The 23830-nt window shown below is 52.1% G+C and overlaps 1 protein-coding gene across 1 annotated transcript; it reads right to left on the minus strand.

Moving 5' to 3' along the window:
* Nucleotides 1-1240: 1240 nt before the first annotated feature.
* Nucleotides 1241-23830, minus strand: CCDC92B (coiled-coil domain containing 92B). The gene is made up of 4 exons (XM_069542761.1): nt 23582-23830; nt 12931-13083; nt 8289-8336; nt 1241-5121 (listed from the first exon to the last, which is right to left on the minus strand). The coding sequence occupies exons 2-4, from the start codon at nt 13058-13060 to the stop codon at nt 4520-4522; spliced, it is 780 nt and encodes a 259-aa protein (XP_069398862.1). The 5' UTR covers nt 13061-13083; nt 23582-23830; the 3' UTR covers nt 1241-4519.

Raw genomic sequence — 23830 nt, forward strand, 5'->3', positions numbered from 1 at the left:
CACTGGACTGCCGGAGAAGTCCCTGTCTCCGTCTCTCTTGGTTTTACTTTTTTGTGGAGCCTCATGCTTGGGTAGCTCCATCCCTGGGGCAAATGGCCAGTCTTCCAGGATGATGTCCTGCCATCTTAGCCACCTAAGAATGTGTCCTGCAGTAGTCCTGTTTGTTTCCCTGCTGTATCCCTAACACCTAACTTGTGTGTTAAATGAAAGGTAACAGTATGGGTTACCTTTCCATAGCCGATGGGTTCTCATTGGCTTAGAGTTGCATGCCTGCCTCTAACCCAATTAGTGTGACCTAGGTCACATGGGTGGGGATAGTCCCCGCCCCCAACACATGCATTAACATGCCTGCATGCTAAGTTGCTACAGACGTGTCTAACTCTTTGCAACTCCATGGACTGTAGCCCCCCCAGGGTCCTCTGTCCTAGGGATTCTCCAGCAAGAAGACTGGAGTGGGTTCCCATTTTCTTCTCCGGGGGAACTTCCTAACCCAGGGATCCAACCCTGTCTCTATCTCTCCTGCATTGGCAGGCAAGTTCTTTACCACTAGAACCACCAGGAAGCCCATGGACTAACAAGGGAGAAGGTACTGTTATCAGAAGAAAGGTTGCAGGCAAAACGCATATGGCCTCTGCATCCTTAGACTGCAGAGCTGGTGCTTTTGCTCCAGGAGCCATCAACAACACAGGCCTACACTGAAGATGTGTGGGCCTGAAGGTGCTGAGTGTGCTGAGCTCCCAAATGGCAGTCCCAGGACAGCTCTCAGGAGCGGAGGATAAGATTAGGGCTCTTCTCTGGGACGCTGGGCTTCTCGTAGCTGCATCATATGGAGATGGGTGTCAGGGAAGGAGAACCAGCATTGCCAAAGATATCCAGAAGCCCAGGATTGCTTCTGGGCCAGAACAATGGGCAATTCCAGGCATAAAACCCTTCTGATCTACCCCTGCCAACCCTAGCCAGGAGCCTCTGATCTAAAGTCTTGCTTGTTCCGTTGGGTTGGGGTGGTATGGAGAGAAACCGAGCTAGCCTGAGCTTCAGGACATCTCAGATGAGAGCCTTGTGCCTTATGTGAGGGTTATCCATAGAAGGGAGTCGGGAGTCTCAGCTCCCAGTCTCACCACCATCCCCCTACTCCACTGGCTAACTCCCAAACCATTCTGTCTCCTCCACATCCCTTCCACAGACCTGCCCAATCAGGGGGTGGGGGGTGGGGTGGAGTGCCCATAGAAAAAAGTTTGACTTCTGTGTTTTTCAGGTATTTTATTAAGAATAAGGCATATGACAGTCACCCCTAAAGCACAGGGCTCTATTTCTGTAGGTGAGTGAATACACTCTGAAAAGCACTGGATTAAAAAGCGCAGCCAACAGAGAACTTGGAGCAGGATCCCTCTGCCGTGCTTGCGGGGCTCCTGCCAGGTGTTTCTGAAGCCTTACAGGTCCGCTACTCAAGGCTGGCCGCTCAGCGAGACTGCTTAGAGAATCCTGGCTCCCCACAAAGAGGAGGTGCTGCTCCACACCCTCTTGACCTCCTTTTGCTCCATCAGGGGGACCTGTAGTCTGCTGCATGTTTTGGGGAAGGGCTACCCCATTTCAGCCCCGGACTGGTCCCCCAAATTGCAGGCCATTGTGAGTGGGGACAAGGGCACAAAGCCTCAGGCTGTATTGCCCACAGGTCCCAGGCTGGCTTCCAGAATGGGGAGGGGTCCCCACCTGCAGCTCCTGGCTGCAACTAGGGCCCCTGAGTGTCTGTGTCAACACACCCCTCCCCCAATGGGATTCGTGCAGCAAAGAGGGGAGAGGTGGGGTGGGGGGCAGGGAGAGGGAAGGCAATATCCTTTCTAGTCACCCAAACTTGTCAGAGGCTCGAGGAGGGGGGTCTCTCCTTTGGCAGGGTAGAGTGGGAGGGCCAGAAGCTGAGGGCAAGGCTGGGGAGTTCCCCGCCACTGAGGCCAAGGGCAGATCACTGATTCCCAGTCTTATTCATTTTATTTGGCGCTCCGGGGGTTCTGGAGGAGGAAAGCTTCTCATCTATTATTTCCAGGAGAGGGATGGGGAGGGGGCATTTCTGTTAAAATTGGAACCCTGTATTTGCTTTGGACCTTCCCCCAGCTTGCTGAGTGGAGGGGGGAAGGGATGGGTGCGTTATTTCCTTTCCCAGGCACCCCCACACCTCAGCTGAGAGTCAGTGAGTCAGCCACCCCAGCACTCCAAGACCTTTCATGGGGGCGGGGGACAGGGATCTCCAAGTAGCTCAGGAACAAGAGTCATCTCTACTGCTGGAAGAGCAGCAGCATGGGAGGCGCTGATGCATCACCTGGGGAGAGGTGGGCAGGCCACCAGGGAGGACCGTGGGGGCAGGGGTGTTGTGGTGGCCCCCAGCCGGGCTCCCTGGGCACAGAGGAAGGAAGGAGGAAGAGGGCTATTGCTACAGAGCCGGGGGAGGCCAGCTGGGTGGAGCTATGGCTTTTAGCGGGTGGGCGGGTGGATAGAGTACTTCCCCATCTCTGTAGAAGAGCTGACATCACAAAGCCACCCAGTTCACCCCGAAAGTATGGTTGTGGAAGATGAGGGTTTGGGTGGGTGCCTCCAGGAAGACCCCCCTTCCCTCCTCCTTCCCAGGGTCCTAGGCCCCTTCAAGTGAGCACAGCCCCGAGCAGAGAAAGAGGCCTCCTCGGACATGTTCTGAAAAGGAAGGCAGCAGGTCAAGGGGCAAGGGGTCATGAGTCACCCACACCTGAGGGGAGACGGAGGGCAGAGGTCCAACCACAGAGGCTTGGGAGCGGAGAGGTGGGAGCAGGCAGAGCAAGGACTCTAGGCCACTCCCGAGGCCCTTTAGACTGGACAGCACTGCCCGTCCCGAGGGCGCCCCAGTGGCGGACACAGACCAGGCCTGCTTATTGCTCAGTGGTCTCAGCAGTCCTGAGCTGGGAGGGGGCTGCACGTTTGTATGCTCACCGGTGTCCTGCTCCCTCTAACCTATACAGTGAAAGGGGGTGTAACTGGGAATATTTCCCCCTTTTATTCATGGGGCCGTGATGGGAAAAGGGTTCATCACCCCCTGGAGACCTCCCAGACCTCTGGGCAACAAGCAGAAGTCTCAGCCCCAGGCAGAGGATCAGGACCTGCTGGGATGGGGCATCGTGAGTGAGGTCAAGGCCTCTTGCTGCCCCATGTCCTCCATTGGTGGCCCCTGGAAGACCTCACAGGCACTTCGGACTTGATGCACGACCAACAAAAGAGGGATGGCACGAGACGACAGGGTTCTAGGGATTTGTCTTTCCAGGCTGGACTCAGGTGCGAGCAATGAACCGGACTGGAGCTGCACTTCCCGCCTTTGGTCGTGAGGGGGAGCTGGGGAGAAGCGCGTTAGGAGGTGGGGCAGCAGTCTTCTCGTCTGCCACTCCCTAACCTAGACAAAGGGCACTGAACACCCCGCCGCTGTCAGGTCTGATAGGATGCGGGCAGTCCTGGCGAGGGCGAGGCCGGGGCCTAACCTGCGTTCCCCTCATCCCCCCGCCCACCGCCCCCAGCACACTCAAACTTATATCAACAGCTGCCACTTCCAAGAAGCAGGGCCCCTCTTCCTGCCTCTGGGTGCAACCAGCTAATTAGGAAGCTGGGCAAAATTAGCACCAATAAACAGGACTAGGGAAACTCCCAGGGCAGCCTTCAGGTTCCCAGCTACCTCCTGAACACAGTTTTTAACCTTCCATCAGCCCGACTCTGGCGTGTCCTTGGCGTCTACATACCCGGGAAGAACTGAGAATTGGAGACAGTTTTCTGCCACCAAACCCATTCTGTAATCTTCTCTAAGGGTCTATGGGTGCTAATTTCCAGAAGTTCAAACTTCCTTAAGTCCACACTCCCCCCACCAGAGGCTGTGGGGGAGGCGTCTTCTAAAGTGTTCTGTGCTCACCTGTAGGGATCTATTAGCAGGTTGGTGGGGGCGGGGGGATGTGAGGGAGAAGGTCCAGCCTCTTAGCCCCCAGCCCGAACCGCCCCTCGGAGGCAGGCTGGGAGGGAAGGGCGGCCGTGCAGGTCTGGGGGAGGCCGTAGCTGGGAGCTGGAAGGCCTAAGGATGCTAAGGGCCACTCTGGTTCCTTTCCGTAGGCCAGCCCGGCCTCCCCGCTACGGCCAAACGATTGTCACTTTCCTGGGTCAGGGCGTGACTCCCGCCCCGTCCCCTCCCAGTGGCAGGGTGGGGACCAGATGAGGATCGGTACTGTGAGTCCTCTCCAAGCAAAAAAAAAGTGCCTTCGCTGGGCCCGGCGGAGGAGCTCTCCGGCGGGAGAGGAGAGCTCAAAGCTGCGGCGACAGCTCAAAGCCTCGGGAAATACAAAAGGCGGGGGCGGCTGGAACGCGCGGGGGAGCAGGGGCCACCTCCGCCCGCTCCCTGGGGGAGGGACTGGCTCTCTCGGCCCCAGGGACCCGCCCCTACCCTATCCGCCCTGGCCCGAGCCGAGTCAAACCCAGGCCAGCCTTTCCCGGCTCCCCGCCCGCCCGCCCGCCCGCCCCGCGCCTACTCCGGGTCCGCGGGCGCACTGGGCGGGCGGGGCGCGGCTGGCGAGCCGGCTTGGTCCGGGGGTTCCTGGGGAGGCAGCCGGCGCGGGCTGCGGCCGCCGGGCCGCTGGGGCCTCCGCGCGTAGAGGAAGAGAGCGGGGTCGGGCATGGCATCGAGGTCTTCCGGGACGCCGGCCGCACGCTCCCAGGCGGCCCAGTCCCGGCCGGGGCCCTTGGCGGCGGCCTCGGCGGCGGGCGGGCGGCGGGCCCGCTGTGTGCGCCGGCGGATCCGGGGCTCGGCGGCGGCGGTGGCAGCGGCGGCGCCGGGCCCCGGGCGCGGAGTCTGCAGTTTCTGGCGCGCCGCATGCAGCTGGCAGGAGAGGTAGGCGGCCGCCTCGGTGTGCTTCTGCAGCTCCGTGCTCAGCACGGTGGCTCGGTGGCTGCGGCGACGCAGCTCCTCCAGGAAGCGGCGCTCCTCGGCGCGCAGGCTGCAGCGCAGCGCCGACACCAGCGCCTCGCGCTGCGCCACCTCCCGCCGCAGCTCCGCGTTGGCCGCTGCTCGCTCCGCTAGCTGCGACTCCAGCGCGCGGCACTTGCTCTCCAGTTCCCGGGACGCCAGCTCTGGGTAGGGGAGAGGGAGGGGAGAGTGAGGGTCTCCGCCTGGCCAGACCTGCGCCGCTCACCAATCGTCCGAGCGAAGCCCCGCACCTCCCCGACTGCAGGTCCCGCAGCGCTCGGGCTCACTCCTTCGCCTGCCTTTTTCCTCCTCCCAGCTCTTGCCTCCTGCGTGGCCGAGCCTCTAACTCTTCCGCGCAGCCCTTAAGAGCAAACCCTTCCCAGACCAATTATTCACTCCACGACAATTTGTTGAGCCCTGACTCTGTGCGTCGTGTTGAGGATTGCGGATAGGGTGGTTAACAGTTCCTCACGAAGCTCTCAGTAAGCACAGGGGGAGATGTACGGTACACAATCACAAAAGAGTGTGTAGGTGCATGAGTGACGCCTGCCAACACCACGACTGTCACAGGAGACTGTGGCCTAATCGGAGAAGGCTTCTCAGCAGAGAAATGGCGAGGCTAGGATCTGACAGATGAATGGGGATTAAGTAGTGAACAGAGAAGGATGCTTCCCACGGAAGGAAGGGCTTGTGTAAAAGCCCTGTGGTAGGAGAGACACACAGGAACAAGGGACTGAAAGAACTGGGAGTGTGAGCGGAAAAGGGGAATCAGTGTGCTGTGAACCTTGCTTCCTTCATAAAAGTGAAAAGTGAAGTCGCTCAGTCGTGTCCGACTCTTTGCGACCCCATAGGCTGTAGCCTATCAGGCTCCTCTGTCCATGGGATTTTCCAGGCAAGAGTGCTGGAGTGGATTGCCATTTCCTTCTCCAAGGGATCTTCCCGACCCAGGAATTGAACCGGGGTCTCCCGCATTGCAGGCAGACGCTTTACTGTCTGAGCCACCAGGGAAGCCCTTTTACGTGTTTATTGCTTGTCTTTGCCCACTGCACTCGGTTTCAAGCCTGGCTAGACACTGGAAACATCCAGAAAGCTTTATTTATTAATTTTGATCTTTGAAGCTGTAGCTTGTGAGATTTTAGTTCCCTGACCAGGGATCCAACCTGGGCCCTTGGCAGTGAGAGCACAGAGTCCTAACCACTGTCCCAGCAGGGAATTCCCTAGAGAGTTTTAAAAAACAGTTTCCTGGGCCCTAACAAATTAGGACTGAATCAGACTCTCCCCGGGTTGGACCAGCACACTGTTGCTTCTTAAATCTTTCCTGGTGATTCTCATACGCCCCCAGGGTTGAGGACTCCTGCCTCCTGAATCATAAGCTCCATCTCAGCCAGGACCGTATCCCAAGACTGGTACATGTGAGTGAGTATGGGGATATTAGTAGCTGAAAGGTGACCAAGGGAAGGTAAAAGATGACTCTAAAGGGGATAGGAAAATCCCCAAGTGATTTTCATAGAAAATGAGAACAAAGAAAAATATTCTTAGGCCCAGTGAGAGAGAGGATAAAAACCAGGACACTGGGGACTCTTCCCTGGTGGTCCAGTGGGTAAGACTCTTTCACCCCTAATGCAGGGGGCCTGGGTTCAATCCCTGTTCATGGCACTAGATCCTGCATGCTGCAACTTAAAAAAAAAAATAAGTCTTGCATGCAACTAACACCTGGTGCTGCCAAATAAATAATATTTATTAAAAAAATTAAAAAACAACAACCCAAGGCACAGGGGTCCAGATGATCCCAAAAGCCATTTCAGAGGAAGAACAGTAGGTAGAGTAAAAGCTACTACTACGAGTGCACGCTCAGTCGTGTCCGACTCCTTGCGACCCCATGGACTGTAGTCTGCCAGGCTTCTCTGTCCATGGGATTTTCCAGGCAAGAATACTGGAGTGGGTTGTCATTTCCTTCTCCAGGAGATCTTCCCAACACAAGGATCAAACCTGTGTCTCTTACGTCTCCTGAATTGGCAGGCAGATTCTTTACCCCGAGCCCCCTGGGAGGCCCCAAAAGCAACGGCTGTGACACAGTTGTTCTTTCCTGATATCTGGGGATCCGCCTCCCCTTCCTCCAAGCACTATGCACCAAGAGGGTGCCCACAACTGCCACTTATAGTGGGCAGAATTAGCTCAATTTCATAAGTATTTAGATCTTCATGCATGAACATGCAGGTAATTTGTAGGGCTTCTAACATTTTACTTTAACCTTCCAGCCTTTCCTGTGCCTAACTCTTGGTCATGTAGCTGTTGATCTATAAGGAGCACATTCACATGGCAAAAAGTCCATTCTTAAAACCCTTCTGGCCAAAGAAATACTACTTTTGTGGTTCATTTTAAATCAAGCATTTACTGAGTCCCTCTCCATATCAGGTAATGTGCTTGTACTGGAAGGCAATGGGTAACACCCAGTCCTAGTTTTCAGAGATCATATAACCTGGGGATTAAGATGCAATCCTCCCATTTGAAAAAAATTAATTGTGGCAAAAAACCAAATAGCTAAGTTTACCATCTCAACCATTTTTAACTGTATGTTAAAAATGGTTAAGGATGTGCATGCTTGATCGGTCAGTCATGTCCGAATTCTTTGGGACCCCATGGACTGTAGCCTGTCAGGCTTCTCTGTCCATGGGATTTTTCAGGCAAGAATACTGGGGTGAGTTGCCATTTCCTTTTCCATTTTTAGCTCTAAAGTACTATTAATATACTCACATTGTTGTGCAACAGATCTCTAGAATTTTTTCTTCTTGCAAAACTGAAACTCTACACTCACTGAATGCTATCTCCCCACACTACTCCCCATTTTATGGATGAAGTGATAATCTATAAACAAACACCTTAGTGGAACTGCTACACTCACAAGAAGTCCTGTTTCTGTAAAATGAAGAATTTGCTAATGTGCACGTGTCTCTTTTCTCCTCCTCTAGACTAAGTTCCTTGAAGTCAAAGACCTCCTATCGCCATCATGTTGAATCTTCACATTCAGCATCTTGGCGAGTGTGAACACTGACCGTGAGAATCACTTGCACAAGGATGGGAAGATTGGGGAGGTGGGTCACAAAGGAATGAAGTTAGGCACGTGCACTGCCTGGAAAGCATCTCCTTCCTGCTTTCACTTTCCCAGTTTGGATGGAGACAGGGATGCCCCGCATGTGCAGTGGCGCGGGTTGCTCACTGCACAAGGTCACCCAGCTGAGTGGGCATATGAGGCTGTCCCCAGGTCTCGACTGGGCACGGAGAAGGCTTGGGTCCTAAGTGGTGGGGAAATGGTGACCAGTTGTTCTCTTACCTTGCTGGTGCGATTGGGCCTCTCTCACCTCCAGGTCATGGGTCAGTTCTGGGGGCAGAGATAAGAAAAGGCAGTTGTGTATATAGAAACAGAGAGAGAATATGTGCGTGAGATTAAGACTCACAACCCAGTAACACTGAATATAAGGATGCTCAGAAACCATTCAAACCACCCCCCACACCCATTTTAATGCAGTCCAGGGGGAAAGAGATGAAAGAGAGGTTATCAGAGGCATAACCTGAACCTGATCTGCCTGATTCTAAGTCCAGAGATCTTTCCAATATAAGGTCTGTGTCCTGAATTTGGGGATTAGTTCAACCCTTGTGGGACGGAGGCTTGCTTTTGGAGCTGGTGGTGGGGGGAGTATTTGCCCCTTTCCAGAGGTGATGTACAAATATTTAACATGCCAACCAATCAGAGCCATTCTGGCAGACCCCTGCTGTCCAGGGCACAGACCTTTCAGTGTCTATTGGTGGGTCTGGGTAGGGTCTGACTTGGCATAGTTGGTAAAGAATCCTTCCTGCAACGCAGGGAGACTTTAGTTCGATCCCTGGGTCAGGACAATCCCCTGCAGAAGGAAATGGCAACCTACTCCAGTATTCTTGCCTGGGAAATCCCATGGACAGAGGAGCCTGGCGGGCTACAGTCCACGGAGTGCAAAGAGTCAGACCCACCAATTCAAACAAAACAAGAGATTTTTCACCTCCCACTATGGTGGTGGTTTGGTTAGTCTGGGAAGGCTGGAGTGTCCTGGGTGGGCTGCCTGGGGACACTAAAAGGGGATTCAGGGTGGTGGCTATTTACCAATAGGACATGTGTGTTTCAATGGTTTCACAGCCAGTACTGCTGTGCCCAGGTTCTTTTCTAAACACAAGCCCTGCCCTTTCTAAGTCCTGGTTTTGCCACATTTCATGGAGGAGGGAGAGGAGCTTCAAGGACAGAGCCACCTAGTGAAGCAAAGGCACCTGGTGCTGAGGGCATACGGGGGGGCAGGGAGCAGCCAAGGGGCCCCCCAAGGGCACTAGTGCAGGAGCAGTCTCCTTCTCCGCCTGTCCCCAGTCCCCATCCCTTTGAGACCCGCCCCTCAGCCAGCTGAGTCTGATTGTTTTTCCAGCCCGCTCCCCACTCCACTCCATCCCAACTCCATCAGGGCTCAAGGGCTGGGAGAAGGGCAGGAGGGAGCCCAGGAGGGGCAGCTGCCTATGACAGAGGGCACCTCTCAGGGGCACCTGCGTGTACCTGCAGGGACGCAGTCTGTGCCCAAAGGGAGAAGGTGTGAAGGTGGGGGTGGGGGAAGGTAGCAGATTCCCGGGTCCACTGTCTGGCAGTACCAACAGAGAGAGACTCACCTTGTGGGCCTTCCACCTGCCCCTCCTCGCTGCCCTCACCAGGCTCTTCTAGATACCAAGGGCATTACCGGAGGTGCCTTCCCTGGGGAGGCCAGCTGTTTCCAGGAGACAGAGAGCCTGGAGTGCCGGGGCCTTTTGGTGTGACCAGAGCCTGAACCTCCCCCAGGGCTTCCTGGGGCCAACCTGGCCCCTCCTCCACGGCCCTGGGATGTACACCCAGTGGGGCCCTGGACTAGGTTTGGGGAGTAGCCCAAGGGACTCTGGCTCTGTCACTAACTGCCTGTGGGCTTGTTTCTTCTTAGCCTTTAACCACCAGAGTTGGAGGAGGGGAGACAGAATCCCAGCTGGGCTCCACTCCCTCATCCATCAGATCTCCCTGCTTCTCTTCCAGCCAGAGTCCCGGTGGTTTAGATGAGTATGCATGAGGGCACCGGCTTCCCAGGCGGCGCTAGTGGTAAAGAACCCGCCTGCCAATGCAGGTGATGCAGGAGACGCGGGTTCGATCCCTGGGTCAGGAAGATCCCCTGGAGGAGGGCATGGCAACCCACTCCAGTATTCTTGCCTGGAGAATCCCATGGACAGAGGAGCCTGGTGGGCTACAGTCCCTGGGGTCACAAAGAGTTGGACACGACTGAAGCGACTTAGCAGGCACACACACTGTGAGGTCAGACGCACTGTGTGACCGCAGGCCAGTGACAACACCTCTCTGTGCCTCCGTCTTCTCACCTATGAAAGTGAAAGTGTTCGTCGCTCAGTGGTGTCTGACTCTTTGCGAGCCCATGGACTGCAGCCTGCCAGGCTCCTCTGTCCATGGGATTCTCCAGGCAAGAATACTGGAGTGGGTTGCCATTTCCTTCTGCAGGGGATCTTCCTGACCCAGGGATCGAATCTGAGTCTCTGGCATTGCAGGCAGATTCTTTACTAAGGGAAAAGAAATAAAGGGCCCAGTCTAGCTGAATCAGCTCTTATCATCATCCAAGCTACCTTCCCAACCAGAACACACCTACCTACCTCTCAAGCCCCTTTAATTTTGAATTATCACCCCTTCTTGGGCAGTTTCTTCCCTAAGCCCTGCCCTCCTGGTTCCTATACCAGCCCTTTCTCACTCTTATCCTTTTGCACTCTCTGGATCCTTCTTTAATCTCTTTTTAAAAACATCTCCTTTGTCCTCTCTCCTCTCCCACTCTCTCCTCCACCCCTTGGAGGGAGGGCCTTATTCAGTCATTTCAGCCCCACGAGTGGCTGCTCCAGGCCAGCCCAGAGTTATTTTTATCTCTTTAATCAATAACTAAGAGGCTGCAGGCCCATACTTGTCTGAGAAGGAGGGTGGGGGCTGAAGGCCCTCTGTTCCTGCCCGTTACACTTTCTTACAGAGGATGAGATGGTTGAATGGCATCACTGATGCAATGGACATGAACTTGGGCAAACTCCGGGAGATGGTGAGGGACAGGGAAGCCTGGCGTGTTGCTGTCCATGGGGTCGTGAAGAGTCAGACATGACTTGGTGATGGAACAACAGCAACCCATTTTCTTGGGATCCTGGCCTGCATCCTGAGTGGAAGGACCCAGGTCTTCAGAATTATTATGAAGCAAAAAGAAATTAGAGAAAGAGCTACAGGGTCTTAGGGTTCACTCATGTCAATATCCCTTTAATGTCATTACTACAGTAAAAAAGTGGCATCGGGCAGGAGTGAGATGGTGGAGGGCATCCATGTCCCCAAGGGCTAGCCTCTGCTGCCTGTCAGGCTTTGGGGGAGATGACAAGAAGTCTGGTCTTGGCAGGTGGCAGCTAAACCCATATATGGAGCTAGAGGGGACTGTGGTAGCTGAAGGTCAGGACTGGTGGCTTCTCGTGCCATAGAGTGAGAAGCCAGGTGGGTCACTCAAACCCTTTGAGCCTCAGTTTCTTTCTGGGGAAGGGGGAGACTCCCACAAGTAGGGGAGGGAAGGGAAGTGGAAATCTGAGTATGCTGGGAAGAGGATGGGTGGAAAGCAGCAGAGGGGACTTCCCTGGTGGTCCAGTGGTTAAGACTTGGTGCTTCCACTGCAGGGGCCGAGGGTTCGATCCCTGGTCAGAGAACTAAGATCCCATAAGCTGTGTGGTATGTCCAGAAAAAAAGCCACAGATGCTTCACGACTGGGTATGTGGAGCCTTAGGTTCTAATCCTGACTCTGATACATGGTGAGGCTCACTCTCTGTCTCTGTGCCTCAGTTTACATATTTGTACAATGATGAGATTGTGCTGTTCTAGCTGAGACACTGAATCACTGGCTGTAAGGCCTGCACTTGAAGATGCAGGGTGAGCATTTGGGCCATGGCCAAGCCTCTGAGAGGGCCATGCAGCTGAGACCTGAGGTCCAAGAGTAGAGGTCAGGCATGAGGTTTACATCATCCCTGTTGCCTCCCTCTGACCTGCTTACAAATCTGATTGGTTGCCAGGTCCCTCTGCATCCCACTGGTACTCCCCTTTCCATCCCCTTTCATCTCTCCCCTGGACCTGTCACTAGTTCCCCCGCCTCCCTCTCCCACCAATTCATCTGCCATACAACTGCTGGATTGAGTTTCTTAAGGTAGCATGAGGTTGCTCAAGAACCTTCAGTGGCTCCCTACTACCCAGGAGGACAGGCCAAACTTCTTAGCCATCCTGATATTGGTCAAGGTCTTCCATGTTCTGGCTCCAGCCATATTTCTCATCAGCTTTAAGTAGAGGGTAATCCAGTCAAATAGAACTTTTCATGAACTTTTGATTTCCTACCTTCTGGACTTTGCCATGCTGTTCCTTTGCAAAGTTTTCTCCATTCGCATTGCCCCATAATATCTCAGCATGTCTAAATCTTACTCAGCCCTCAGGGAGAGGAAATGCTTACTCCTCGGGACAGTGTGGGATACTTGGCCTCCTCATCACTTATGCCTCAAGCTGAGCATGGACCTGCCTATGAACTGCCAGCTTTCTTTATTTTTTTTGTGTGTATTTCTTTTAATAAATTTATTTCTTGATCATGACACACAACACATGGGATCTTAGTTCCCCGACTAGGGATCGAACCCATGGCCCTTGTGGTGGAAGCATGAGGTCTTAACCACAGAACCACCAGGGAAGTTCAAGACTGAGGGCTTCTTAGGGCTGGGAGGTGCTTGAACGTTCCGTGTGTCTCACTTCCCCAAGACTCAGTTTCTTCACCATGAGAAAGGGGTGATGAGAACCTGCCTGGCTTAGGGAGGCTGAGGGCGGGCACCCCATCAGAGACAGTGCTGCTGCTGACAGTTGCCCCCAGCATCCCTCCAGGCCTCACCCGAGCAGCGTTTCTGCAGCCTCAGGATCTCCAGGTGCAGGTCTCGCAGCAGGGCCATCTGCTCTTTTTTCAGGAAGCTGATGTGGCGTTGCACGCTCTGGATCTGATGCTCCAGGGACACGGTGTCCATGGCAACCCAGGCCTGGGCCCCACCTGGGGAGGATAACAAGGTGAACCCACATTTTCTGGGCCCATCCACCCTGTCCACCTTCAGATCCTTTCAGTGATCTTCAATCTGGGGTCCTGCTGTACCAGGTAGATGATTCTGCCCCTGAAGTCATGCCCCCTGTATTTACTCACTGAAACTTCTGAAGCAAGTGGGTGTGTTGGCAGGAAGTATGATTATTCCCATTCAACAGATGAAGAACCAGAGGCTCAGAGGGAATGACTTTAGTTCCTTGCCCCCATGAAACTTCAGCCTCTTCTATATCTCAGCAAGGAAAAGGGACGGAGCAGCAAAGTCAGTAAAGAGAGACAGAGATTTGGGTTCTAGTCTGCTTCTTAACCAGCGGTGTGACTTCGGGCAAGCCCTCCCCTTCTCTAGGCTCTTGGTTTTCTCTTGGGTAAAATTAGGGGATTGTGGAGAGGGTGAATCCTGAACCCTCTCCAGCTCTGCCCTTGATGGTTGTTCAAGGGCAACCATCAGTTGGCAGGACTGATGGTTAGAGGGCTTACCAGGTGACTCAGTGGTAAAGAACCCATCTACTAATGAAGGAGATGTGGGTTCAATCCCTGGGTCAGGACGATCCCCTGGAGGAGGAAGCGGCAACCCACTCTAGTATCTTGCCTGGAAAATCCCATGGACAGAGGAGCCTGGTAGGCTACAGTCCATGGGGTTGCAAAGAGCTGGACACGACTGAGCGACTGAGTACACGCTTGATGGTTACAGCACAACCTTCCTCCAGTTCAACTGCATTTCTTTGACTTAACCTCAACCCAGGGCTCTGGGCTCTTCCAGGTCACAGAGGAGGAAGGTCTGATGAATGTTTCACTGACACTAATTCCATGGGCTGAAGGCAGGTAGTAGAAGCCCTTTTCCCAAGGGGAGTGGGGGAGTGTGATAAGGAGACCCAAGGAGTAGATCCCTGGTGGAAGCTCTGACACTCTGGTGGGAGAGGAAGACTTACATCCCTGACTCCTAATGATGGCCTGGCTCTCTAGCGCTCCCTCTTCTGACCCTGCCCCTTTCCCCGTGAGTCTATTCTGTGATGATCAGCATCTTGGGAAAGCATAGGCAGAGGGCAAAAACAGGAGGCAGAGGGCAGCGGAAGCCCAGACCTCTGACGTCCAGGACTCAGAGCTCATGCCTCCTCTGCCAGGGATTCCCAAAGCTTGTGGAGGCCTTTCCTCCACCTGCCCTAGGGATGCCTCGCCAGGGGAGAGGAGAACCAGCTGATGGACTGTTCTGTCCAGCAGCGGTTCCTTCATACAGAACTGCTGGTAAGCCTCTGCAAATCCAGCTTGTCCTTGGTAGAAGCACAGCCAGCAGGACTGAGAATGAGAACCTCACATTCACAGGTTCCTCTCTTGGGGCCCCCTTTCCTTGTACCTCCAAGGCTTTCCTAATCCAACCAAGTGAGCTTTCATTTCAGCTGGGTGGGGGCGTTCTTTGGTCTGTGGGAATCACTGGTTACATTTACTGACCGCTCTGCTATGTTTAGGGAACGTCGTGCACATGACTTTACTTCTGCCAACTGCTCTTCAGTAGGTACCACCACCTCCGTTTCACAAAGACCCAGACTCAGAACGGAAGTGAGTTGTGCCAGTTCACGCGGCCAGTGAGCAACAGCAGATCCAGTTCTCCAACCAAGTCTTTTGAATCCAAAGAAATTTTCCAGTATTTACACTGAAAACAGTCCTGGGTTTGAATCCTAGGTCTTTCGGTTCCCCGCTGTGTATCTTTGGGCAAGAAAGTTAACCTCTCTGAACCTTGCTTTCCCTTTCTATAAGATGAGGCTACTCATAGTAACAGTCCTGGGATGACTGTGAAGGTTAAATGAAAATAGAAATTCTAGAGCATGTAGCAGAGGACCTGGCTCAGTCAACACTTCATCTCTTTTCCTCTCTGTCTAATGTGTGAGGAGGTTCATCCCTGCCCACATCCGCTCATTTGCTCATCATGCATTCATTCAGTGACCTAACATTACCAACCACTGTGCTGGGCACAGGGGCACAGTGATGAACGAAACAATATTCCTGCTTTCTATTCTCACAGGGTGAGGAGGAGAGAATCAAACATATAAATAGGTGCATTCAACAAACAAATAATAAGGACTTCCCTGGTGGTCCAGTGGTTATGAATCTGCCTTGCAATGGCAAGGATGCAGGTTTGATCCCTGGTCGGGGAACTTAAGATCCCACATGCCAAGGACCCACTAAGCCCACAGAGTCTGTGCACTGCAATGAAAGATCCCGTACGACGCAGTGAAGTTCCTGCCTGTCACAACTAAGGCCCAATGCAGCCAAATAAATAAATATCAAGCAAACAATACAAATAAGTTAAAAACGACAACCTACAAGAGCCATGAAAGAAATCTGCAGAGTAATGTGTAAGAATATACAGTGGGCCCTAGTTTAAATTAGGAGTCAAGGAAGGTCTCCTTGTAGAAATGATTTTAGGCTGAGACCTTGTGGCAAGAAGGATTCCAAGATGGTCCCCAAGATTCCCAGCCCCTGGAAGACACACTCTCCTATCTTGTCCCCCCTCCTTGGGTATGGGTGGGATTGTGAAAACGACAGGTTTCACTCCTGTGATCAGGTTATATGGCAAAGGTGAAGGATTTTACAGATGTAATTTTACAGAGATCTCCAATCGGTTGACTATGAGTTAAAAAAAAAATCAGATTATTCTGGGTGAGGCAGGTTCAAAGGGCTCTTGCTGTAGGAAGAGATCTGAAGCCTGAGAGATATTTGGCTGCTGGCCTAGAAGCAGCAAAGGCTTCCCAGGTGGCTCAGAGGTAAAGAATCCACCTGCCAATGCAGGAGATACAAGAGACACAGGTTCAATCCCTGGGAGGGGAAGACCTAGAGTAGGAAGGGGCAACCCACTCCAGTATGCTTGCCTGGAAAGTTCCATGGACAGAGGAGTCTATGGGATCACAAAGAGTCGGACACAGCTGAATGACAGAGCAGGCATGCACACTAGAAGGGAAAAACTGCCCAGCTGTGAGAGAGCCCGTGGAGGCAGCCACAGCAGGGCCTGAGCGAGGCTTCTCGTTGCTGAGGATGGTCCCTGACAGTAAGCAAGAAAACGGGGACTCCAGTCCTACAGCTACAAAGAAGCAAATTCTGCCAACAACCAATGGGATCTTGGAAGCAGATCTTTCGCTAGATGGGTCTTCAGAGAAGGATGCAGGCCCACCTTGATTTCAGGCTTGGGAGACCCTGAGTGAGACCCAAGTAGAACGTGCCAGACTTCCTATCATTGGAAACTGTGAGATAATAAATTGATGCAGCAATAGAACACTAATACAGACTTGAAGGAGGAGGAGGAACTAGAAGGGTAAAGGGAAGAACATCTGAAACAGGGAACAGCATCTGTGAAGCCCAGAGGTGGAATAATCATGACAGCTCACATTCACTGAGTGCCTATTATATGCCAAGCTTTAAAAAAAAGTTGGTTCATTTATTTGGCTGTGCTGGGTCAGTTGTGGCATGCAGGATCTTTAGTTGAGGCATGAAAACTCAGTTGCAACATGTGGGAGCTCGTTCCTTGACCAGGGACTGAACCCAGTCCCCTGCATTGGGAATAAGGAGTCTTAGCCACTGGACCACATTGGAGAAGTCCCCAAGCTTTGTGTTTAAGTGTTTTATGTGGTCTTGAGGAATGGAGACCTGGCCACTGGTGGTGAAATTTTGAAGTGTAAAGTATTAGGGGAGAGTTGCAGGAAGCGAGGTTTGGCAAGTGAAAGATCTCCCAAAGACTTGTAAACTATGTTAAGAGTTGTGGATTAATGCTAAATGAATTGGGACTTTATTAAACGACTTTAAGCAAGAAATGAACATGATATGATTTGTGTTTTTAAAAGACCATTGGAGGGCAGATTAGGGGGGGCAGAACAGACAGACTCGAGGTCAGCTGGCAAATGGAGCGGTTGCCAAGGTGAGAGATGATACAGGCCTGGACCTGATGATGGAGGTGGAGGTGGAGAGAAGGTCCAGGTGTATTCTGGGGGTAGAACTGGCAGGATGAGGGAACAGGCTGGATTAGATCATGCTCATGGGGAAAGGAACGTTGTCCAGGATGTCTCCCAGCTTTCCAGTCTGGGAAACTCAAGTATGAAGGCACATTTACTGGATCTTTCCTCATTTCTTCATCTCCCTCCATGATCTCATTCAATCCCATGGCTGTAAATGCTATTGGATTGTTCAGAAAGGTTGTTCAGGTTTTTCCATAACATCTTACTAAAAATCCAAATGAACTGAGTGAAAAAAAAGAATGAAAAAATCCAAATGAAATATTACGGCCAACCCAATATTTATATGCTGACCCCTAAATTAAATCTCTTAACACCACCACTTGGGTGTCTAATAGGTCCCTCAGACTTAACTCTCAATACTCTCAAGACCATTCCTCAAGTCTCAATACTGAACTCTTATGATTCCTCCTCCAAGTCTGCCCTGACCAGGTGTTTGCCATCTTGATAGAGGGAACTCAGTTGGTCAGGCCAAAAACCTAGGAGTCATCTTTGATTCCTTTCTTATATTTTACAGCCAACTTGTTTGCAAATCCTGTTGTCTTTACCTTCAAAAAAAAAAAAAAAAAGCCTAAGGACTTCCCTTGTGGTCCAGTGGCTAAGCCTCCATGCTCCCAATGCAGGGGGTCCAGGTTCGATCCCTGGTCAGGGAACTAGATCCCATATGCCCCAACCAAAAGTTTGCAAGCTGCAACTAAGACCTGGGGCAGTCAAATAAATAAATAAATGCACTTGTTGTTGTTTGAGGCTTCCCAGGTGGCTCAGTGGGTCAATAATCCGCCTGCAATGCAAGAGACACAAGAGATGTGGGTTCAACCCCTGGGTTGGGAAGATCCCTTGGAGAAGGGCACGGCAACCCACTCTAGTGTTCTTGCCTAGAGGATACCATGGACAGAGGAGCCTGGCACGCTACACGTCCAGGCCAGGATACTGGAATGGGTAGCCGTTCCCTCCTCCAGGGGATCTTCCCAACCCAGGGATCAAACCCAGGTCTCCCGCACTGCAGGCAGATTCTCTACCAGCTGAGGCACCAGGGAAGCCCAAGAATAATGGAGTGGGTAGCCTATCCCTTCTCCAGGGGATCTTCCTGACCCAGGAATTGAACTGGGGTCTCCTGCATTGCAGGCGGATTCTTTACCAACTGAGCTACCAGAGAATCCCACCATCCCTCTGGTATACCCCTGCAATGGCCTCCTTCAGCAAATCTGATGACATCTCTCTGCCCTCAACCAAAACCCTCCCATCTCACTTAAAACCAAACCCAAAGTTCTCCTGAAACCCAGTCGCCTCTGGCTCTGTTTGCCCTCATCTCGCACTGTTCCGTTGCTGGCTCCACCCCAGTCCCTTTAGCTTCCTTCCTTTTTATCCAACTTGCCCACCACACTCTAGCCGCAGGGACTTTGTCAGTGCTGTCCCCTCTTCCAGAAAGGTGCTTCTCCAGGATATGTGCAGGCACATTCCTTCCCTGCATTCAGGACTCTAGTTCAGGGCCCTTTTCTGACTTGTTTTTGTTTAGTTGTTCGGTTATGTTGGACTCTTTTTGACCCCATGGGCTGTAGCCTGCCAGGCTCCTCTGTCCATGGGATTTCCCAGGCAAGAATACTGGAATGGGTTGCCATTTCCTTCTCCAGAAGATCTTCCTGACCCAGGGATCGAACTCTGGTCTCCTGCCTCGGCTGGTGGATTCTTTACTGCTGAGCCGCATCTCTGATTACCTGATTTAAAACAGAACTGTTAGGCAGGACTTCCCTGGCGGTTCAGTGGTTAAGACTCTGGGCTTCCACAGCAGAGGGTGTGGGTTCGATTGCTGATTAGGGAACTAGGATCTCCCACAGGGAGTGGCACAGTCCAAAAAAAAAAAGGAAAATAAAATGATAGAGCATTTATATTTATAACAGAACCATTGGGAATTCCCTGGCGGTCCAGTGGTTAGGGTCCAAGTTTGATCCCTGATGGGGGAACTAAGATCTTACAAGCTGTGTGTTGCAGCCCAAACAAACAAGCAAACAGAATCCGCTGTCATTCTCCATTTTTTTTTTCTCATGAACTTACCATCACAAGAATATATCACATTTTTGCTTATTATCTGTTTCCCCGGCCAGATTGTTGGCAATATAAGATGAAGGACTGTTTTGTTTCTTCCTGTTCCCTAATACCTGGCATAGACTCTGGCAAATAGGAGCTACTTACTAAGTATACATAGACTCCATGAGTGAGTGAATTTGTGGAGCTGGGACAGACTGATAGAGAAGCAGATTTACAGAAAAGGTGGGTTCCAGCCCGAGACATGTTAGATTTGACATGCTCAGGAGACTTCAAACAAGGAGAAATAGATGTCAAGCAGACAGTCAGTAATCTGGTGCATAACTGGTGAGAAACAGGTGAACTATATCTGTGCTATTGTATATCTCTGTTGTGATGTGTGTGGCTGTGTCTGCACGTATACCTGAACCTGCGTGCATGCCTCCAGGAGTGCAAGTATGTGTGCATATTTGTGTGTGTGTGTTTTGTTGGGGGGTTCCTGCTTTTCTTGCATCTGTCTCTCTACTGTCATGCACCTGGAAGATGAAAGGTGTGGGGATCTATGCTTAGGATGAAGAGAGAAAAATGTCTGTTCCCTGCTGCTGAAATGCAAATATTTCTGGAGGGTAAAGCCCTCTTCACACAGCCCTGGAGAGCAGACCCTGGCCACGGTGAGAGACTGAACCAGCCAGCTGTTTCTGCGCCTTCCCAGAAGGACTTGAGTGTTTGCTTCCAACCAGGCAGGCTGTTCTTCTCAGGGCAGATATTTGGGTCACAAACGATCTTGGCAAATATTCTTTCTTAGACGTGATTGTTTGGTTTGTTTGGGGGAGGGTGTGGGATAGGGTGAGGAAGGAGGAACCTGGCACAACACAGATTGCTGTGTTGCTGGGGAATCACAGGCGCTTCAGAAGGCCCAAGCCAGGAAAATGTCAGATTTTCGCAAAGATACGCAGTGCTGGAGGCTCCAGATTTCAGAAGATGCTCTTGCCTGAGGACTTGGTCCAGGCCAGTGGCGGCGGATGAAGAGTTAGAGTTCTCAGTGCCATCTTCTCCCCACACCCAGCCTGAGGTGCTCAAACTCCCGGATTTAAAGTGCTTGGTGAGAAGGGTCCCTGGCGTCTGCCCAACATCCTGACTGGCTCAGGGCCTGCATTGTTTCTGCTGCCCACCTTCTCCTAGTGCACCTAGTTCTTTCTTTGAATTTTCTAGTTTGATTTTCTAAAAAAGTTCATTTTTAAGAATTGCCATCAAGAATAAAAGCAGATCTGTAATACAAGCTTCATCATTTACAGAGTTAATTCCAAGTACTATATTAAGAGAAATTGTTTTTTGGCCGTATCATGTAGCATGCAGGATCTTAGTTCCCTGACCAGGGCTTGAACCCACATCCCCTGCCCTGGAAGCATGGAGTCTTAACCACTGGGCTGCCAAAAAAGTGAAAGCGTTAGTTGTTCAGTTGTGTCCGACTCTTTGCAACCCTATGGACTGTAGCCCGCCAAGCTCCTCTTTCCATGGAATTCTCCAGGCAAGAATCTGGAGTGGATTGCCATTCCCTTCTCCAGGAGATCTTCACAACCCAGGAATCGAACCCAAGGTCTCCTACATTGCAGGCAGATTCTTTACCATCTGAGCCACCAGATTCCAAGTATTTTTGACATGCTTCTCTGTTTAAAAGTTACAAATATTTTTCCCTCTTGGTGAAGTTGGTGGGAGAAATCTCTCAGGTCCCCAATCATCAACAAAGTGTGAGGCCCAGGAACTCTGTGACTTTGGCACAATTCTAACTTTCTAAGGCCAGGGCTCCTGATCTCTGAAAATGACTTCATTTTCTGCTTACCTTTGTGGAGCTTATGGGTATTCCTTCCTTCTTCAGCTATCTGCCTACCACAGACTGGACAAAGAAGAAACTGTAGTTCTCTCTCCTCTTCAGTTCTTAGAGCTTGTTGAGTTGAAAGAATTCCAGAAAGTACAGCATCATAGCACTCAGGGCTCAAAGAATCATCTCAAACAGTGTTTTTCACACTTTGCTCCATAGAACCTGAGTTCTGTAAAGGGATCTCAGATGTTGCCAAGAGGTTTGAGGGCAGAAGACAGGACTGGAAGCTTTGCTGTCTTTATTCCTCTTTATGTGATGGGCTTGTGCATACAAGTTCATTGGAGAAAGGGCTTTCACTAACCGAAAGTTTGGAGACCACTTATACCACCCAATTTTTCCTTGAGCAGCTGACTTCCTCCTTTCCTTAGACCTGCTCCCCTTGGTCTCTGCTGCCCCCATCTCTCTCTCAGGCAGACACCATGCCTGGGAGAGGAACCAGAATTGAAGCCTCTTGCTTTCTGCTTACATGGAGTTTGTGTTGTCTGCCACGCTGCAGCCTCTGACTTTTTCTCTTGTCCCAGTTTCAATTTCATACTTGGGGCTTCTTTTCTCTTTGGGACTGAAAATATTTATTGAGTCAACACATATCCTTGTACTGTTCTGAACACTCAAATACCCATATTTTGTTCAGATTCTTTAAGTATGCACTCCTGTTTCATGTTAGTTGCTCAGTCATGTGCAACTCTCTGCGAACCCGTGGATTGTAGCCCACCAGGCTCCTCTGTCCATAGAATTCTCCAGGCAAGCATACTGGAGTGGGTTGCCATTCCCTTCTCCAGGGGATCTTTCCAACTGAGGAGAATGTTAAACTATGTTTATCATTCTTATAGTCCGGGCAGGCATATTAGATAAGATAGGCATGGTAATATATGGATAAATAAATGAATTAGTATGTTCTTTATTTTTCTTGGCTCTCATTCCTCTTCACTACCCAACTCTCAGGTCTGGAGTAGGAAGGAGAGCAGGAACTCAAGAAATCTTTCTCAGACATGGATACACAGGTAACAATATTTATTATAATAATCATCAGGGGAATTCCCTGGTATCCAGCATTTAGGACTCTGAATTTCCACTGGAAGGGCCCTGGGTTTGCTCTCCAGTCGAGGAACCATGCAAGCCATGTGGCTAAGTTGAAAAAAAAATCAGTGCATAGGTAATAATACCTATATAATAACGAAAAATGGGTGACACTGCTCTTATTTTATTTTATGAATATTAACTTATTTATCTTTTTTTTTTTTTTCTTTTGGCTCTACCAGCCGGCTTGCAGGATCTTAGGTCCCTCACCAGGGATTGAACCGAGGCCCTCTGCAGTGACAGGACTGAGTTCTAACCCGAACTCCCTAATTCACTGATCTTTATACTAACCCTGCACTGAAGGTTCTATTAGTATATCCCCTCCATAGATGAGGAAGCAGAGGCTCAGAGAAGTTAAGCAGTTTGCTCAAAATATACAACTACAGTGCCTGGTAACTAACTGGGAGCACCCTATTGGGGGTTCACCCTGGCATTTAAGACCCTTCACAGTCTAAGCTCAGTCCACATTTGCAGTCTGAACTCTTCTTTCAGATTCTACCTCTTACTGCTAGCCATGGACATCCCCTCACTATCCCCCACCCTGTTGCTGCCTCCTGAAACCTGACCCATGCTTCAGGGCCCTGCTCAAGTGCTACCTTTCCCATGGAGCCTTCCCTGGCTCTCCACACCAGGCTGGCTCTCCTTCCTTCTGTTCCCGGGTATTTTGCCTTGTATCACACTTTACTGTGTGTGTGTGTGGTCCTGTGCTTATGCAAACCTAGCTTCTGCTCTAAGCCATAAGCTTCCTGAGGGCAGGGCTTCACCAAGCCAAGGCAGTACACGTATTAAAGAATAATTACTCCCCCTCCCCCCAAGTCCTTGGCTCTCCTGGGGACTTGCTTTGGAAACAAAAAGTCAGCCCTTGACAAACGTCTGGGACTCTCTGCAGGGTGGGGGTCACTTGGCCAGTTGTGGAGCCACAGTTTCGGGGTGGAGGTCCTGTGATCTTCCCCACTCCGGGGCCCTTCCTCCCCGCAAACCTCTAGGCTATGGCTCCTCTCTCTACTGAAGATCCCTGGAGCTCCGACCTCGGTGGAGCTGAAGATCCAGGGACACGGGGAGTGGGGTGCCCGGGGAAACTGGAGCCTCCACCCCCTCAGTCTTAATGTTCTGCCCTGCTTATGCCTCGCATATGACTCCCAGCGAAGGCAGTGGGGGGATGTGGAGACTAAGGAGGACGGGGAAGAGAGGTACCCAGGGAGGACAGGGAAAGGCAGGCGGAAAGAAAGATGTGTGCGGTGGCAGAGGGCAGGAGGTGGCGGTCGCTCCACCTCGGGCCGCTGTGGACTCTTCGCCAGGGCCAGGAAGGGTCGGAGTCTGGGCGGCGGAGGACAACTTCTGCCAGCAGCCCGCGGGTCCTGTCCGCCTCCCGCGCTGCGGTGCGCAGCCCCGCGCCCGCCCTCCCGGGGGAGCAGGAGCTCGGGTCGTGCGGTTCCCCACCCGGGCGCCCACCCCCCACGCCCACCGGCCTCCTCACCTTCGGGACCTAAGGGAGCGACGGGCCAGCGGGGCCCCGAGTCCGGGCCAGGCTGTGTCCGGGGAGGCGCTGTTCTTCCCCGCGCTAGCTGCGCCCGGGTTTCCGCAGCGCCCGCCGGGGCTGTGGCGCCATCAGCTACTGCGAGGCTGCCGGGCGATCGGGCCCGGGCTCCGGGGGGCTCCCGGGCGCCGAGTGCGCGGGGCGGCGTGGGGGGGGGTCCGGGGCGGGCTCCAGGCGTAAACACCCAGC

This window comes from Ovis canadensis, chromosome 11 (assembly GCF_042477335.2).
Source record: "Ovis canadensis isolate MfBH-ARS-UI-01 breed Bighorn chromosome 11, ARS-UI_OviCan_v2, whole genome shotgun sequence".
In the NCBI taxonomy this organism is placed as follows: domain Eukaryota; kingdom Metazoa; phylum Chordata; class Mammalia; order Artiodactyla; family Bovidae; genus Ovis; species Ovis canadensis.